The sequence below is a fragment of the Ctenopharyngodon idella genome, chromosome 20, assembly GCF_019924925.1.
Source record: "Ctenopharyngodon idella isolate HZGC_01 chromosome 20, HZGC01, whole genome shotgun sequence".
Classification (NCBI taxonomy): domain Eukaryota; kingdom Metazoa; phylum Chordata; class Actinopteri; order Cypriniformes; family Xenocyprididae; genus Ctenopharyngodon; species Ctenopharyngodon idella.
The window spans coordinates 28,985,598-29,003,140 of record NC_067239.1 but is presented as its reverse complement, the minus strand read 5'-3'; the positions used below and the strand labels follow the sequence as shown (position 1 = coordinate 29,003,140).

The 17,543-nt window shown below is 34.2% G+C and overlaps 2 protein-coding genes across 4 annotated transcripts; one reads left to right on the top strand and one right to left on the bottom strand.

The window, feature by feature from the left end:
- The first annotated feature begins 1,263 nt into the window (after nt 1–1,263).
- si:ch211-57i17.5 (usherin) lies at nt 1,264–4,126 on the top strand. Of its 2 annotated transcripts, none has more exons than XM_051875265.1 (4): nt 1,264–1,351; nt 2,051–2,122; nt 3,337–3,513; nt 3,610–4,123. In XM_051875265.1, the coding sequence occupies exons 2-4, from the start codon at nt 2,111–2,113 to the stop codon at nt 3,694–3,696; spliced, it is 276 nt and encodes a 91-aa protein (XP_051731225.1). In that variant the 5' UTR covers nt 1,264–1,351; nt 2,051–2,110; the 3' UTR covers nt 3,697–4,123. The 2 variants fall into 2 exon arrangements, with proteins under 2 accessions (XP_051731225.1, XP_051731224.1); XM_051875264.1 differs by having other exon boundaries at nt 1,306–1,455; nt 3,610–4,126.
- Nucleotides 4,127–5,596: 1,470 nt separating this feature from the next.
- Nucleotides 5,597–17,048, bottom strand: fez2b (fasciculation and elongation protein zeta 2b). Of its 2 annotated transcripts, XM_051873899.1 has the most exons (9): nt 16,742–17,047; nt 15,712–15,820; nt 14,339–14,455; nt 12,292–12,433; nt 10,313–10,578; nt 9,830–9,905; nt 9,092–9,157; nt 8,952–8,979; nt 5,597–8,101 (listed from the first exon to the last, which is right to left on the bottom strand). In XM_051873899.1, exons 1-8 carry the CDS (start codon nt 16,966–16,968, stop codon nt 8,969–8,971), a joined length of 1,014 nt encoding a protein of 337 aa, XP_051729859.1. In that variant the 5' UTR covers nt 16,969–17,047; the 3' UTR covers nt 5,597–8,101; nt 8,952–8,968. The 2 variants fall into 2 exon arrangements, with proteins under 2 accessions (XP_051729859.1, XP_051729858.1); XM_051873898.1 differs by lacking the exon at nt 8,952–8,979 and having other exon boundaries at nt 16,742–17,048.
- Nucleotides 17,049–17,543: the final 495 nt, after the last annotated feature.

The following is a 17,543-nucleotide window of genomic DNA, read 5'->3' as shown; positions in this document are numbered from 1 at the left end:
TCGTGCTGTTGGGTCTCATTCTGGCTATAGTTTTACACAAGGCTTTGAACAAACCGCCATTCACCCGAGAGCGGCCGCCCCTTGTACCACTGCCGCTTCACCGTCGCAGCCCGCTGGCCGTCTACCCACCCAGCAACTCCTACCTGGTGAGGCCACACATCCCTTATTTTTAGGGATACACCAATGTATCAGCCAATAATCAGTATTGGCCAATAAAAACAATTATTTTCACTATCAGCCATTGCAGATTGCTTAAAAACAGGCCAATTATATATCTGTCAATCAAAAGGGGGATGGAAAAACGTGTCAGACTGCAACTCATACTGTGTGTGAAGAAAATAGCTGCATCCGAAAATCGCATTCTTCCCAACTATATAGTAGGCAAAGAACAGTATGTGACAAAAGAAGTATGTCAGAATTCATAGTACTCATTAAAAGAGTAGGCAAAAAGTACCAGGATGGCCTACTATTTCAGGCGAGATTCTGAAGTGTGCATACGATGGACACTTTACTATCCCATGAGGCCACGGGAGAGGATTTGTAAATAGAGTACCTCAGAGATGACGTGTTTTTGTAGGCCAACCCGGAAGTTAGCGGCGCACGGGTTCCCTCGATCGAAAGCCTATGCATTTTTCCCATAGACTTTTGGAAAAATCGCAAAAAATAAGCTCTGTGTTTAACAAAGCGTTATGACACTTACACGTTTTGTCTGTCAAGATAATCTTTACAAGTTAACACAACATTTATACATTTTGAAGATATAAAAAGCTAACAGTAGGGTATAAACGGACTACAGCACACCATGGTCACGGATCAACCTCACCACCACCAAGCTTCCTCAAACTTTATTTAAAAACATGCTCGCTGATTATGATCTGTGCTGTGTATGAATACTTATCCACTTTTTCATGAGAAATTCTGTCCAAATGTCCTGTTTGTCATGATGACGTCTAAAGTCCCCGCCAAAGGAAGTAGTTTCTTTTAGCAATTTGTTAGCAACCGCCGCTTTTAAGACACAATAAAGGTTTAAAAAAAAATCACAAGCAGTTTATAACTGGTGTGTTTTATGTCATAGATCAAAACGTGAAAATATTTAGAGGCTTTGTTAACCACAGACCTTATTTCAAGCGATTTAGCAAAAACCCATTCAAAAAACCCATAGACTTTAAGGCGATGGAACTGGAAGTACTAAAATGCTAACTCGCTTCCGGGTTTTGCATACAAAAACACGTCATCCCTGAAGTACTCAATGGCAGCGAAGCAACGCAACTGATGCTTGTAGGTCACATGATAATGACAACATGGCGAATGCAGTACATCCGGTGTCACAACAAATCGGGTCCCTCGAAAAGTAACTAATTGAACATCATTAATTTGTTTTGTTTATAACTGAAATATCTGGACATTTACCACTTAATTTAACATACATTAAAGATGATTGTGAATACATGTAGGGTATGTGCAAATGCGTGTATAAACTAAGCTAATCGGGTATTTGTATGCTATGCTAGTACATTAACTAAAACAGACATAAATGATCATTATAACGTAGTTTAAAAAAGCATTTATCATAACATGATTTTGTAAGAATTGTAATCAGGCGCAAAAGAGAGTAATGTTACCTATTAAAAGCAATTTGACCCAATGGGATCGAGTGGGGGCAATTTATCACTACTACACTGGATTACATTCATACACACACTCATACTATATAGAACACACTTTTTTAGCATTCGTGAAGTAATTATTTGTTCAAAATAAGCACCTACTCAAGACAGTAAGCGATTTTGGATGCAGCCAACGTTTCTTGTGTTGAATTTAGGACTTTCGAAGTTAACGTGACAATAACAGTTTTTACTGTGTGAACAGCCCGATCTGCCTTTCCTCAGGGATTCTGTTAAATGTCCTGAAATAATTATTCACCATTTATCTATTTATTGTTGTCCTAATTCTATGAGCCTGGCTGAAACTCACCTAAAGGGCATCCTAACTGTGTAGTAGTGTCTGTCTGTCTCTGAAATGTTAACGGTACGTTTGTTCCTCGACCCAGTTCGACACGCTTCCGGAAACGGTGGGCTCCCCGACCAGCGTCACACTGAAGGCCTTCACGATGCACATGGAGGTCAGAGCTTCATTTTATGCACTGCGTGTTACAAAAAGAACCATATTTTGCAGATTTAACTGCTCATTTTTGAATTTATATGCATGATAAACATATTTAAAAAACAGAACAGTAAACTTAGTGTACAGTACAGAACAGTAAACGGTAATTATGAAGAAGAAGAAAAAATTGAATCGTAAAGTAATTTCCGCACCACTAGCGGCACCAAGTGGTGTAAAAAATAATGACCCTGAACTTAAAGGGATTGTTCAACCAAAAATGAAAATTTTGTCATCATTTACTCACCCTCGAGTTGTTCCAAATTTATATAATTTTTTTCTTCTTCTGCTGAACGTAAAGGAAGATATTTTGAAGATCAAACAGTTGATGAGCCTCATTGACTTCCATAGTATTTTTCCCCATACTATGGAAGTCAATGGGGTCCATCAACTGTTTGGTTACAAACATTATTCAAAATATCTTCTTTTGTGTTCAGCAGAACAAAGAAACTCATACAGGTTTGGAACAACTTAAGGGTGAGTAAATGATGACAATTTTCATTTTTGGGTGAACTATCCCTTTAAATTGTTTATATATATATACCATAGTATGGAAGTAGGAGGTGCAATTAATTTTTTTTTTTAAATTAGACCAGTTTTATTAAGTCTTATTTTAGTATCACTGATATACTATTATAGTTTCTTTTAATATTTTAAATTAGATTTTATTTTTTATATTTTCAGTTTTCGTTTTAATTTTAAAATTCTCTTAATTTTGTTGTGGGTATTTGTCATTTTTTCTTTTTTCTTTAAATGTCTATATAATTTTTATTAAGGTTTATTTAGTGTTAACTTAAACTAAATGAAAATGAGAAATGTTGCCTTGGTAACTAGGCAAAATAAAATAAGTTTACACGTTTTTGTATCATTTATTTCAGTTAATGTGTATTTTATTTCAAATAATGAAAATGTTTTTTATGATTTTACTTAACGATAACCCTGCTTTAAATATAAATGAGAAATCTAAATATTTATAAAATATAGTTCACAATGAACATAAAACTAAATCTTAAACTAATTTCATCTTGATATCTTTTCATCTTTTTTCAAAATTAAAAAAAAATATGTATTGTATTAAAATGTATTTTTAAAGGCAAAATGAGTATGCTTTATTTTATGCTTGGTGCCTCATAGAGTTTTTACAGAAGATTTTGTTCATGTTCTTCTGTTGTTCAGGAGGTGATTGAGAGTAAAGTGGTTGATGAAGACGGTTCTGCTGAGGGTGAGACGGGTGTGGTGACGGTCTCAGGTCTGTACTCACAGAACCCTTTACAGCGCAGCGTCAGTCAGCTGATCGACAAGAAAGACGAGGAAGCGTGGGAGCCGCACTTCAGACGCCTTGACAGCGGCCTGGTGAGAACGACATGATTCATGTTGCACTTAATTTATATATATATATTTTTTTTTTTGGTGAAATTAGATTTTGATGATCACATGCATGTTTGTCAGTTTGAAGGTGAGGAGTTTGTGGACAGCATCAAAGGCTTCAGCACAGTCAGGAAAGAACATACCATGTTCACGGACACTAACCTTTGACCTTCATCATGACTTCTGACCCTCATCTCACATGAGAGTAGGACTGACACTTTCTCCAAACATCACCTCATAACAGAGGGAAATAAACTGAACTACTGTATGTTTTGGTGAACTCAGAGCCGCTCTGAGACTCTAGTCTCTATGGACCTGCGACATTAATCGTGTCTCCAACTCAGACGGGAGGAAATTATATTATACAGCAGGCCAAAAAAAAGGTTCACATCAACATTGAACCATGACACTAATATTTCTGTAAGATGGCAAACAAGCATTGTTTAAAGTTGGCTTGGATGGAATATTTGTTTTAACTGAAAATTTGCAAAATCTTTTGCTGAAAACTCAATGTTTTTATTTTTTAAAGAAGTTGTAATTTTATGGCAAATGTAGTATTTAAGAGGTTACTTGATAATAAAGACATCTTTTCATTAAAACTTTGTATAAAGTCATTCTTATATCATCCGAATGGATTTGAAGTCACAGTCCCTGACATTTAACTCTTTCACCACCATTGACGGAATTTTCCTGCTTTGTTTTCACTGTTATACGGTAGGGGGCGCTATTACACAACTTCTGAAAGAGGACAGAATCTCCATATCTAAACACATGCAAAAAGGAGCAAAAAACAAGCGATAAAAGTATTGCTTTTATTGTACATACATTGTAGTCTTTGAAAAAACAACACGGTTTTCTCAGCTTTTTGTTCAAAATGTTGCTTTATTTATGAAACTTACCCACATTCAAGTGTTGATAAAAAAGAATGCATGAAGCTAGAATAAAACGTTTTTTTGTTGTTGTTGTTTAAAAGCAGAGGCTCTGTTCTTTCTTTTCATATATTGCATGTATAGATATTCATACAATAAAATATTATGGGGGCCATTACATTTTTGTGAAATTATCAAAAATGCTGGCGGTGGCTGACAACTTTAAAATAAATAAAATAAATAAATAAATTAAAAAAAAACGCTGGTGGGGAAAGAGTTAAATTGATTTTCATTTAATATATTTTTTAATAATTTTTTTTTTTGTTTTGCTTTAAGGCTTGATTCATGAAACATTAAGAATAAAATTCTTAACCATTTTATTATTTTCCAACAAGAATAATTTGTATTCATATAAAAAAGGGCAAGACTCTACAGGTAAATCCATTGTTTAATTATCTATATTCTGAAGGTTTTTACAAAGCCATTTGTTTGTGCATCATTTACCTGAATTTTTATGACATTTTATTCATAAGAACATGGCAATTTTTCTTCTTCAGTCTTCTGGCTATAGACAGTATTTTCTGATTTATGGAGGGATAAAAAGAGATATCAGAGTTAAATGTTTTCACAGAGAGGATTTTGAATATGTTGAACAATATTGAAAAATTTTGAACCTGGCTTGATTCAATTTTCAGATTTCTGTTTTGAAAATGTATGCAAATTAGTGATTTTTTATTTTTTTTTATTAGATAATGCCTCATTTGTATATTTGAATATAACATTTCAGAATCTTGTAATACAAAACTATTCTTAATGTACCAATTAATCAACTGGGGACATATGGTGATATCCCTGACAGCAACATAGTGTCGGCCCAGATCCGGCCCACATCTGGTACATGTGGATTACACGCGGACCAGATGTGGGCCAAACTATGTTGCTGTCTTTTAATATGTTAACATTTTACCTGGTTTATCTGTGGCGTCTTAAGAAAAAAAGAACAAAACTAAATTTAGGACTAACTCCCACTTGTCTTTAATCTCCAAAGGTGAGATGTTTCTTTAATACAGTGGGTCATTTCAAATATTTAACATAACACAAGCTAACATACATTTTACTACTGCAAGATTCAATCAAGCAATTCTGTGACTGTCATTTTATACACTTTACATTCAAAAACTGGATTGCATGCAACTTAAACTGATTAAAGGACAAATTTATTAAGATTTAACAGTGTAAAGATAAATTTGTTGCATTAGACAAGCAACCCCATGATAAGGATAGTATACTGAACATTTAAGAATTACATTCTACAATTATTTTCTTAAAAACATTCTCATGAATCCGGCCCGTGAGAGGCACACAAAGACAACTTCTTCACTGAAAGACACAAACGCACTGCAGGTTTGATGAACAGAACAGATGCGTTTATTTGAAAACTGCCCTGCTACATACAATGCATTATAAAATACTAATTCAAAAGGACCATTAATGTTGCATTAAAAATAAGGTACAAAATTTCATGCATCCAAAAAGGCAGCGTTACATTATTGCTTGTATAAATATATAATCTCTAGTTACTATAGTACGTGTACCCTGATTTACTGTGCACTGCTAATGTTTCTCAGAATCAGGCCACGACAACCTGACGACACAAACAAGAGCTGTAGTTCAATATATAATGCAAATGTCGTGTTCTGCAAAATCGTTCCCTTTTAGATCAATTGAAAGTGCGTGCAACGACTTTTTCGTTCTGAATGCTTTACAAACATGAAAACATCATCGACCCTTTTAATGCGAGGATGCATGTTCATCTGGGACACGAGACAGTAAAGTGCTTGACTTGCATTAACATGCAAAACAGCACAACTGACTGATGAAACAAATGAACATCCTACAAGTGTTGATGGGTTTCCCCCCACAGAACAGACTGATTTAGACCGAGACGTGAGATGTTTTTGTCCTCACATGCAGAAATTGCCACCTGAGTTTAAAGGACTAGTTCACTCAAAAAATGCTGTTCCAAACTCGTATGACTTTCTTTCATGGAACACAAAGATAAACAGCTATCAAATGACTTCAGAAGATTTGGAATATGGCACATGATCCGTACGGACCTCTTTTATGATGCCGGAATATTTTTCACCTTTCCCTGGAAGAAATAAAGGTTTGGAATGATTTGAATACATGACAGATTTTTATTTTTGAGTGAAATAATCCTTTAAGGTTGTGCATCTGCGGGAACACAATATAAACTCTCCATCAAAAACAACATTCTATGGAAACTTGTTTCCGCCATGAAATAAAAAATAAAAAAAGGTAATTGTGAGATATAAACTCACAATTATAACACAAAGACAGAACTGCGAGTTATAAAGTCAGAATTGCAAGATATGAACTCACAATTGTGTTATAAAGTCAGAATTGTGTGATATAAAGTCAGAATTGTGAGATATGAACTCACAATTGTAAGATATGAACTCACAATTGTGTTATAAAGTCAGAATTGTATTACAGTCAGAATTGCGAGTTATAAAGTCAGAATTGTGAGATATGAACTCACAATTGTGTTATAAAGTCAGAACTGCGCGATAAAGTCACAATTCTGAGAAAAAAAAAAGTTTATATCTCGCAATTCTGACTTTATAAAACGCAATTCTGTCTTTATAACACAATTGTGAGTTTATATCTCGCAATTCTGAGCAAAAAAAGTCAGAATTGTAAGATAAAAAGTCGCAATTACCTTTTTATTTTTTTAATTTAGTGGTGGAAACAAGCTTCCATATCATTCAGCTTTTACAGTCACACATACAAAAATATCACCTCCGATAGGTTTCAACAAAGACTTATCAGCCAGAGACAATCATTCATTCTTGTTACAGGACCTCAGTGAAGACAGACAGACGTGTTTATCTCTTTATGAGTGTTTTAGCTCTTCATACCTTGTCTTTCCTCCACTGCTGATATCTCACATCATCACAGATTTGACCTCAACTGGGAGCAAACACATGTGCCGTTCGCTTCTCACAATTGTGTTATATTAATACTGTCATAGAGATGTTAGAAGCACAAACCCTAAAGCTGGCCAAACAGAACAAAGACCATCTAGTAAGTGGCAATGAAATTAAATATTATTATTATTATTATTCTGTTGTTTATCAATAAAGTACCACTAAATCTGTTCAGCTGTGACTGCACGATTTCATTCTGAAATGATTTTACAGCTACATAAATGACCTACACAAATATTTTTCCCTGCCTTTGCTTTCAAATCATAAGAAAGCCATCAGCAGCTCAAAACTTCCTGAAATCTCATTTCATCTAATGGTAAGATCACAAGAGCGAAATCCTGCATCTAGATCTGCACTACAACAAACTCATCTGAATATGACGCAAACATGCATGAGTTATGACAGCTGCACTGAGACGAAAAAAATATCAGCTAGAGGAAACTAGTTGAATCTAGTTGACCATGACTGAAATGTGAACTGCATTAAGGAATAAACTAAATACTGCACTCAAGCTCCCACACAATAACATCTACACAAACACATTCAGACTGAGAAATAAATGCCACTGGTGGCGCAAATTCTGTGCATTATTAGAGAAGAACATCATCTGGAGAGACGCAGATGATCAGATGTCCAATGTACCGATGATATTAGCTGGTTTTCAGTTCCGGAAACTCTATGTGGGACACAACACTGAAACAACAGACATGATTGGATAGATTAGTAAAAGCCTAATATATTACACTAGCGTTCAAAAGTTTGGGGTCAGTAAGATTTAGATTTTCTTTAAAGAAATTAATACTTTTATTCCTCGAGGATGCATGAAATTGATCAAAAGTGACAGAAGACATTTATATGGTTATAAAATATTTCTATTTCAAATAAATGCTGTTCTTTTGAACTTTCTATTCATCAAAGTATCCTGAAAATAAATGTGTCACGGTTTCCACAAAATGATCAATCAGCACAACTGTTTTCAACACTGATAATAAATAAATGTTTCTTGAGCAGCAAATCAGCATATTAGAATGATTTCTCAAGGATCATGTGACACTGAAGACTGGAGTAATGATGCTGAAAATTAAATTACATTTTAAAATATATTCAAATAGAAAAGAGTTATTTTAAATTGTAATAAGATTTCATAATATTACTGATTTAACTGTATTTTTGATCAAATAAATGCAGCCTTGAATAAGAATAAGAGACTTCTTTCAAAAACATTTAAAAACATCTGGCAGATTCCAAACTTTTAAACAGTAGTGTATATTGTTGTGTCTTGCTGTATATTGTATTGTCTTCCGTAAGAGACAAATAATGTTTATGAACACACAGAACAGAGGAGACAACAAACACCACACACACAGACAACAAAAACATATTCTACATATGTGTGTTTACTTAGCTACAGTTTAAAGAAAAAATTATCCGCAGCAGTGAGGTAAATCTGACAATATTTTCCTTTGTGGATGTCCTTAATTATAAATACAATTTTACCTTTTTTTTGTCGTAATATAATTAGTGTTATATGAAATCAACACACCTCTGTCTCCTGATCTCTCACACCAGTGCTAAAGATCAAATGCAGCAAGAGCAAAAATAAAACATATAAAACACACAAATGATCAATGAGGTTCAGACTGACAGTGATGGAGATTGACGAGTGTTTCAGGTGTCTGATACCTTTGAGGATGTAGTCGGTCAGAAGAGCAGGAACCGTGTCGCTGTCCTCACGCATGGCATGAAGAACTGCAGAGAAACACGATTAACATGTACAACAACACACACATGGACTCTCTTTAAATCTGCCATTAATACTATCATAACATTTAATACTTTTATATCAATGCATTAAGTATTAAATATTACACACAGACATATACATATATATATATATACATATATATACATATATATATATATATATATATATATATATATATATATATATCTCTCTCTCGAATCAGTGACTCGGATCTCCTATCAAACAGCTAAACTGCTGAAATCACGTGACTTTGGCGCTCCGAGTCACTGATTCGATTCGTAAAGCTCTGAAGCTGTGTTTTGAAATCGCTCATCACTATATTGCTGAAAAGTTGTTATTTTGTTTGGCGCACAAAAAGTATTCTCGTCGCTTTATAATATTAAGTTTGAAACACTGAACTCGCATGAACTGATTTACATATGTTTTTAGTAGCTTTTTGGATCTTGAGAGAGGAAATGTCATCGCTGTGAATGCAGGCCTCACTGAGCCATCGGATTTAATCAAAAATATCTTAATTTGTGTTCTGAAGATGAACAAATATCTTACGGGTGTAGAACGACATGAGGGTGAGTAATAAATGACATTATTTTCATTTTTGGGTGAACTAACCCTTTAAGTAATATTTCCAAATTGCACACACATTCACTTTGACTCACTCTTGGTCAGGATCTGCAGGTCTTCTACAGACGGCGCTCCACTGCTCCTGTCATACGGGATCACCGTCGTCAAATACTGAGACAAAGAAAAAAGCGGTCAAAAATCTAAAACATCAAAGTCCTTTTTAATAGATAATTTAACTGATTTTTCAACAATGAAAGAACATGAACAAAAAAAAATAAGTTATGTTTAACGTCTCGGAGATGTTTTATTTACATTCTCTGCACTAATTTTGGAAAAAAAAAAAAAAAAAAAAAAAAAATCAGTGGATTTCCCCGGAATACATTTAAACAAGGTAAAATGTGTAAAATGAAGCTGCAGTCGTACTGATATATGAAATCACTATGAAGTTAATTAAAACATTTGACAAATGTGGGGTTGTGTAGAGCTTTGACAACGTTCCAGTCCTACAGAAATCTGTGGAGATTTCTGTGTAATTTGTGTGGGCTTGCTAATGAGCAGTTAGTAATTATCATCCTTACGGTTCCTGGCACATGCGAGCGGTCGGATCTCTGCACTCCTCCTGTGGTCTTTATCTTTCTCTTTTTCTTCAGCAGCTCTCGATGCTCTTTCTGTCGGTTCTGCACGTCGATGATTGCCGAGATGAACGTGTTTTTCACCTCCTTCTCATATTCCAGCTCCTCCCTCACTGCCAGCTGATCGATCAGCTCCTCTGAGAAACCACGGATCTGTCGCTCCACTTCCTCGAGACGCTCCAACAGCTCAGACACACACAGTCCACGCAACCCTGAAATACAGACGAAACAACTGTTGATAAAAAGTCTGCATCATTCACAAACAGGCACAAGCTTATCTCCATTTCTACAGCACCATTATTTCATAACATGCTAATTTCAACACTCCAGTTCTGCCTGAAATATGTGTGAACATCTTCCGACATAACAGCCCTCAAAAAACAGTTTCCATTTTACATGTCAGCAAAATAAACTAGAATATACCAGAGAAATTTCTAATTTCTTCTTACTGACACAAAAAATAATATGCTAATATACATGCAAAGTATGCAAGTAAAACATTTATATAAATATTAGCAGAATTCAAGTAAAACAAGTTCACAAGCATTTCTTTAAGTGCTTCGTACAATTACTTAAAGACTGAAAAATAAAAAAACATTACGAGCAGTGAGGATTTTCTAGTTTTCTATTGTTGTTAATTTAGAAAGACTGGTATCATTACATTATATTTTAGTATTGATTAGGGCTGGGAAATTGACAATTTTCACGATTCGATTCACATGCTTTCGATTCGATTACGATTTCGATTCGATATAGATTATTTTGGATGTAGTAGATCAGTTACAGTACATGGCAAATTTTCTAGAGGAAAAAAATCCCTCAATGCTGTAAACTACACATGGGAGTCAGCTGGTACTACTTTACTATAATATTAAGGTTAAAATTAACTTATTTATATACAAACACAAATTACACTCAATTATGTTTTTTTTTTATAATAAATAAAGTTTAGAATTACATAATCATATTTTTTAAATTTAAATCGTGGTTGTCATAACTGATTTATTCTAACATACATTAAATATTGAAGAACATTAAAAATTATAATGAATATGTAACGGTGCATATATCAGAATGCTGCTCTCTAGAGTTCACTTTTCTAGCTGACTAATGATTTTATGGTCACTGGTTTTTCTGAGGTAAATGTGACGTTACCGGACATTGCTTACAAGCTGTTTTATAGACGTCTTTCCGTGGTTGAAACACTGATTGAGTGATTACACAAGACATGATACAGATTTCGGTAAGTTGTACTGTATCTTTTAACATACCTTCAGATGTTTATTCATGCTTAACTGGTATTAAAGCGGAGGAGAGGATGTTCACATGCGCTCCGTGCTGCCGCTTCTCTTTAACTGAGGCGCTACGGCAATCTGTCACGTCACATTAAACAGCGTCAAAACGGTATTTATTTTTTAAATCTCATAATAAGATGGACGTCATTTGAAATCTGAGACTTTGCTTCATATCAAAAGTAACAAAGTAACAAAGCACAAAGATTATTACGATTCATTGGATGGGAGGCGCGCTACATGTTTTGTTCATTCATCAACTGAAAACAGACTAGACTAATCGATTCTTGGGATTTAAGAATCAATATCAGTTCGTAAAAATGAGAATAGATTAAAATCGAGAAATCGATATTGTTTATCCAGCCCTAGTAATGATCCCACATCCATAATTTATATACATACTAGTGAAGCACCGAAATGAAAATTCAGAGACGAAAACTGAAAATAGAGTGTATTTAATAATCAATTAATCATGCCATGTGACCAATAACCAATATCAGAGAACAATGAACATGTGAATGCGATGTTAAATCATTGAAATAGTACTTAAAATCTCAGGAGGTAATTTAAGGTTCAGCTGACAAAAAAAAAAAAAAAAAAAAAATTGTGAACACACACACATGCAGTACTTACGTTCCTCGCAGCTGCTGTTGGATGTAGAGTGTGTGAGTGTGTGTAACTCATGTGACATCATGGAGAGGTCAAACTGAGATGGACTCTCGTGTTCCTCGTCATCTGGAGACTCCTGCATGATCTCTTCAATCTCCTCTATGACCTGATTAACACGCACACACAGGTTATGGAGATTAATGTACAGGTTTGACTACATCTGTCAAGTCAAGTCACCTTTACTTATATATTGCTTTATACAATACAGATTGTTTCAAAGCAGCTTCACAGTGATAAACAGGAAAATAACCGAATCAGCAATGCAAACTTCATCAAACATGAGACAAATTCAAATTCTGCTTTAAAGCGGCTCTAAAAAAGACAATAATGTCATTATTCAGCTCAAGTCAGATCAATGTTGATTCAGTTCAGTTCAATAACTGTGTAAAAGTTCATCAGTTATAAAATGAGTTCAATTCAGCTATAAATCAGCAATTTGTGAAAAATGTTGTAAGTGAAACATGTTAAACAGCCGGATTTCACTATTCAAAAAAAAACTCAAACCAGTGTTAATTTCGTTGACGAATAATTTGTCATAATTTTCGTCAACGACATTTTTTCACAGACGAAAACAAGACATTGACTAAATAAAAGAGTTTTCAATGACTAAAACTATGACGAAAATCTACTCTCATTTCGTCAACGAATAAAAACGAGACGAAAATGATACAGAGGGACGTTATGGAAAGATATCCGATCAGGACTAATGTCCTGTGTAGAAGATCCGCACATTTGAATTGTAAACAAAACGTGCGGGAAAACGCGGCGCTGTTGCGCGTCCTACAGGCTCGCGCGGGCAACACTTCAGACTGCTCCAGAGCAATCAATGAATAACGCACATTTATGTCAAGCAATTGCTTATGAAATAATGTTGATGACTTATGACAATGTTTACTATGCGATGTTTATATGGTAATATGTTTTAGACGGTTGTAAGAAAGCATATTTTGTCTCCCTCACCTGCTACAGTAGGCTACAGTGCAGACATTTCAAAATAAGAGTCATGGTGTATTTTGGGCTCGTTTATAGTTAAAAATCATGCATTATAGCCCAAGTTTTTTTTCCTGGTCATTATTGTTATTTTGTTGACACAATATACTGTATTTAATTTAATTTTCCATTTAATTCATAAACTATAGCTTCTGCCACAGGAAGGAAAGACTAAGAGCATTATTTGACACATTCAATATAGATTTTATAAGTATCAGGGTTATTATAGTTAACTAAACCTAAAACCATAAAAATCTTCATTACTTGAAACTAGATAATAAATGTTATTTCATCTAGTTTCTAAGCTTAGCTTAATTTGATGTACTAAAATAACTTAAACAGGAAAAAAAAAAAACTATATAGACATAAAAGCCAGAACTAAAACACAAAAATTACTAAAATTTGTAACTAAAATTACAATAAAAGCAGAAAAACTAAAAAATTTAATCAAATCAAACATTTCAAAAAGTAGTCCATGACAAGTACTGAATTGAGCTCTTTTTCGTTTCTTTTTGCACTTGAACGGTCAAAAACACACACAATTATGTTAAAATGTCAGAGTAAAGTAACAGTTGGTTATATCTTAAGTGACTGTAGCTGGGAGAATAGCAGATGTATATCACTGTACTGGATCTGTGAGTTATTGAGAAATGCTTAGTTGATGCATTACAATTTAACTGAACCCTTTAGATTTTAGTCAACTAAATCTACTGTAGATTTAGTCGACTAAAATCTTATGATATTTAGTCGATTAAAACTAGACTAAAACAATTTCGATGACTAAAATATGACAAAAACTAAATGGCATTTTAGTCAAAAGACTATGACTAAAACTAAATCAAAATTTGCTGTCAAAATTAACACTGACTCAATCTCAAATGTTTCGTTTTAATTCTACTGCTGTAAATATGTTTCTATAAGGGTCATTGTGAAGGTATAGCAAATATCATTATGAAAATTTTAATTGCACTCTATCTAACCTGCCCTCACTAATATAATCTGAAAGGTTTCGAGTGTGTACCTGTTCTGCAGTAAACAGCGGCTCCTCGTTCACACAGGATATGATGATCGTGTGCATGTCCATCTGATCCCTGAGCTCCTCGTCATCAGACACGTCAAGATTACGGACCTCCACCGTCTAAAAAAAACATTGCATTAATTTTATGCATTGCATTGCATTGATTTTATATCTGGTAAATGATATTTTCACCTAACCCAAGCCCTACTCCTAAACCTACCTGGTGGATCCAAAATGGTCAATATTCATATTCATGCTTTTTATTCATATTTTATGTTAATCATTTAAGGCTTATGATTTATCAATATTACTTTTGATTATATATATTCATGTACTCCTACTCCATATATTAATCCTCATCATATTTTCAAGTATTTACACTTTATTGTACCCTTTATGGTTATTATTCTTTTATATTTAAGTGTATGTATGCTTGCTATATTCAATTGTTCTTCACGTTGACACGTTTGTGGTTAGATATTGGACACCTGCCAAGTACTGCAGAAGCGATGTTTTCGGAATTAGTTGCTCATTTGAACTCGATGTACCTTTTATATTAAAATATGTCCATTTCTATTTCTGCTGTCATGTGATAATGTAAGATCTGCAAAATTCCCTTAAGGGGCTCAAAACATCCCCTATATCTATTTTCATCTATTTTTTTGACTTCGGACCAGTCTATGACATAATGGATAAATTCATTTGACCTTTTCTCATTAGAACAAAACATAAGTTTGAGTGGGATGTAAATTTCCCTATGTTTATGGTATAAAATGGACCGAGTTGTTGATAGTTTAGCCTTTCCTTTGCTTTTCTCTGCTCTTCTGCTTCTTCTCTTCTACCCCTCATTTCATTCTGCAAATGCCTTAATTTTGTTCCTTCTTTCTGTATATTCTGATCTTCATCTATTAGATACAATACTCTGGATTTTACAATACTCTAGATTTTATTATTAACTAATTAATTTGTTTGTCTCTATAATTTTTAATGAATAAATTTGTTATTCCTTATTCAAATTTGATCTTTGACATAATCATTGCTGGACTGCCTGGATCTCATTTACTCAAGTTTTTGCATCACTACCCATCACAGAAACATGTGCACATCATTAGATTTAAATAAAAACCTCTTTTGGCTGATTTAAAACTAGGGAGGACCAGTCAATGTCCTCACTAGTGGGTTGTGAAAGTATTTCACAATCTAAGTGAGGACATTTTGTCTTCACAAGTATAGTCAAAATGAGCGCATGCACACACACACACACACACACACACACACACACACACACACACACACACACACACACACACACACACACAGTGTGAGCTCTGTCTGCACTGACTGAAAGGACAGATGAACGGATGGACAGATCTCACCTCCTGAGGTCGGAGGTTCAGTGTGGGCAGGTGTAGTGAACGAGTGTGAGAGGTTTTCCAGTCTACTGGCATCACATTGCCATAGTTCTCTGTCAGAGCATTCCATATCCTGTGAAATAATAAGAAAACAAGAATAAATTAGACAGTATCTACAACCTCTCATAAGGTTCATATATGCAGATTATTGCTTTCTAAAAATGTAACCCTGTAAAGTATGATATAGTGAGAATTTGGAGCTCACACTTGAGGAGGAGAAAACATCTCAATTTTATTCAGTGACCCAAATAGAGCAAAAATATGCAATTTGGTACAGATGATGATATTTTTATACCCAAAAAGTACGATGAAATTCTGACAGTTTGTAATGTAAATCAGATGTCTTTATTACAGTATAGCAGACTACTTACATGAAATGCATATAAATATCAGTTGTCTATCTGTATCTCCCAATAATACGTCTTAGTAAAATGGTATTTAAATGCTTAGTTTTATTATTAAAGCTCAATGCAATACAATGATGATTGAGAGATGAACAAATAAACACTCCTCAAAAGCCTGATGTTTCATATTTGATGCTCACATTTTAACATGAAAAAAAAAGATGGATAATCATGAATAATCGGGTAAACATAAGTTGCTTCAGTCCAGTAAGTGTTCATCTCAGAAGATAAGTAACTTTTATATTGTTAGTAATGTTTAACTTTATAAAAAAAAAAAAAAAAAAAACAACATTGAAGAGTTTACTTTTTTTTTTTTAATAAGACCTTTACAAAATACTGATACTCAAAGGTATTTCCAAGAATATCATGGTACTAACATACCATGGTAAATCATGTTACTTAAATTTAGTGTAAACAAAACAAATCACAGCTACTAATATGAAATCCGACCACTAATTCCCTACAACATGGAGTTAAGTAACATTAATTAACACGGCAGCGAGTATATTTATATAAACTTATTTATAATATAATTATATTTTACATATTTCACGTTATATTCCTATTTTGAGTGTGTTTTTATTACTCACTCGTCGTCGCGCAGAAGCTCGTGCTCACTCACGGCGCGCACAGAGACGCTCGTGCACGAGCTGCTGGAGTGAGGGAAGCTCGCGCTCAGCGTCTCGTCGAAGGATGCGAAGCTTTGGATCTGCGGTGAATTCTCCGGTGCCGCGGTCCAGCTGGTGGTCGAATCGGCCGCTTTAAATTCGTTAAAATCCTCCCAGTCTTCATCAAGCGGAGCACCCGGGGCCGCCATGACTGCGGCGGACGACGGGACACAGAGAACGCGCGCGCGCTCTAGCGCTAAAGGACGGAGGGGGCGGGGCGACGCTGCCACGTAAACACGCGTAATCAAAGCCGCTTTCAAAAACGTACTTACTGTTACTTTTTGTTATTTACTTTTGATAATTAAAGTTGTTTTTTTTATTTTCTGCTGTGTAAATCTTGTAATTATATCTTATTGAGTTTAAAAAAAATATTTACTTATTAGTAGAATACTATATATTATAATAATTGAAAATACACCATCGTAGAACCCTAATTAAATCAAAATAACTAGTTAATAAAAAAAAAATCAAATCGCTTCTTAATGTTGTGTCGTAATATAATGTAAAAGTAATATTCTACTACAAAGTCTACATTATAATAACATGTAAATACCACTGTGTATGTATGGTATTACCATCTGATACTATTACTATACCATGGTACCGCCACAGAACTTTATGTAGTGGGATTATTCCTGTTACAAAGGTAACCAATTATTCTGTAGAGGTTTAAGAATTGTTCACTGAAGAAAAAAATACCTACAATATTTTTAACAGTGGTCTT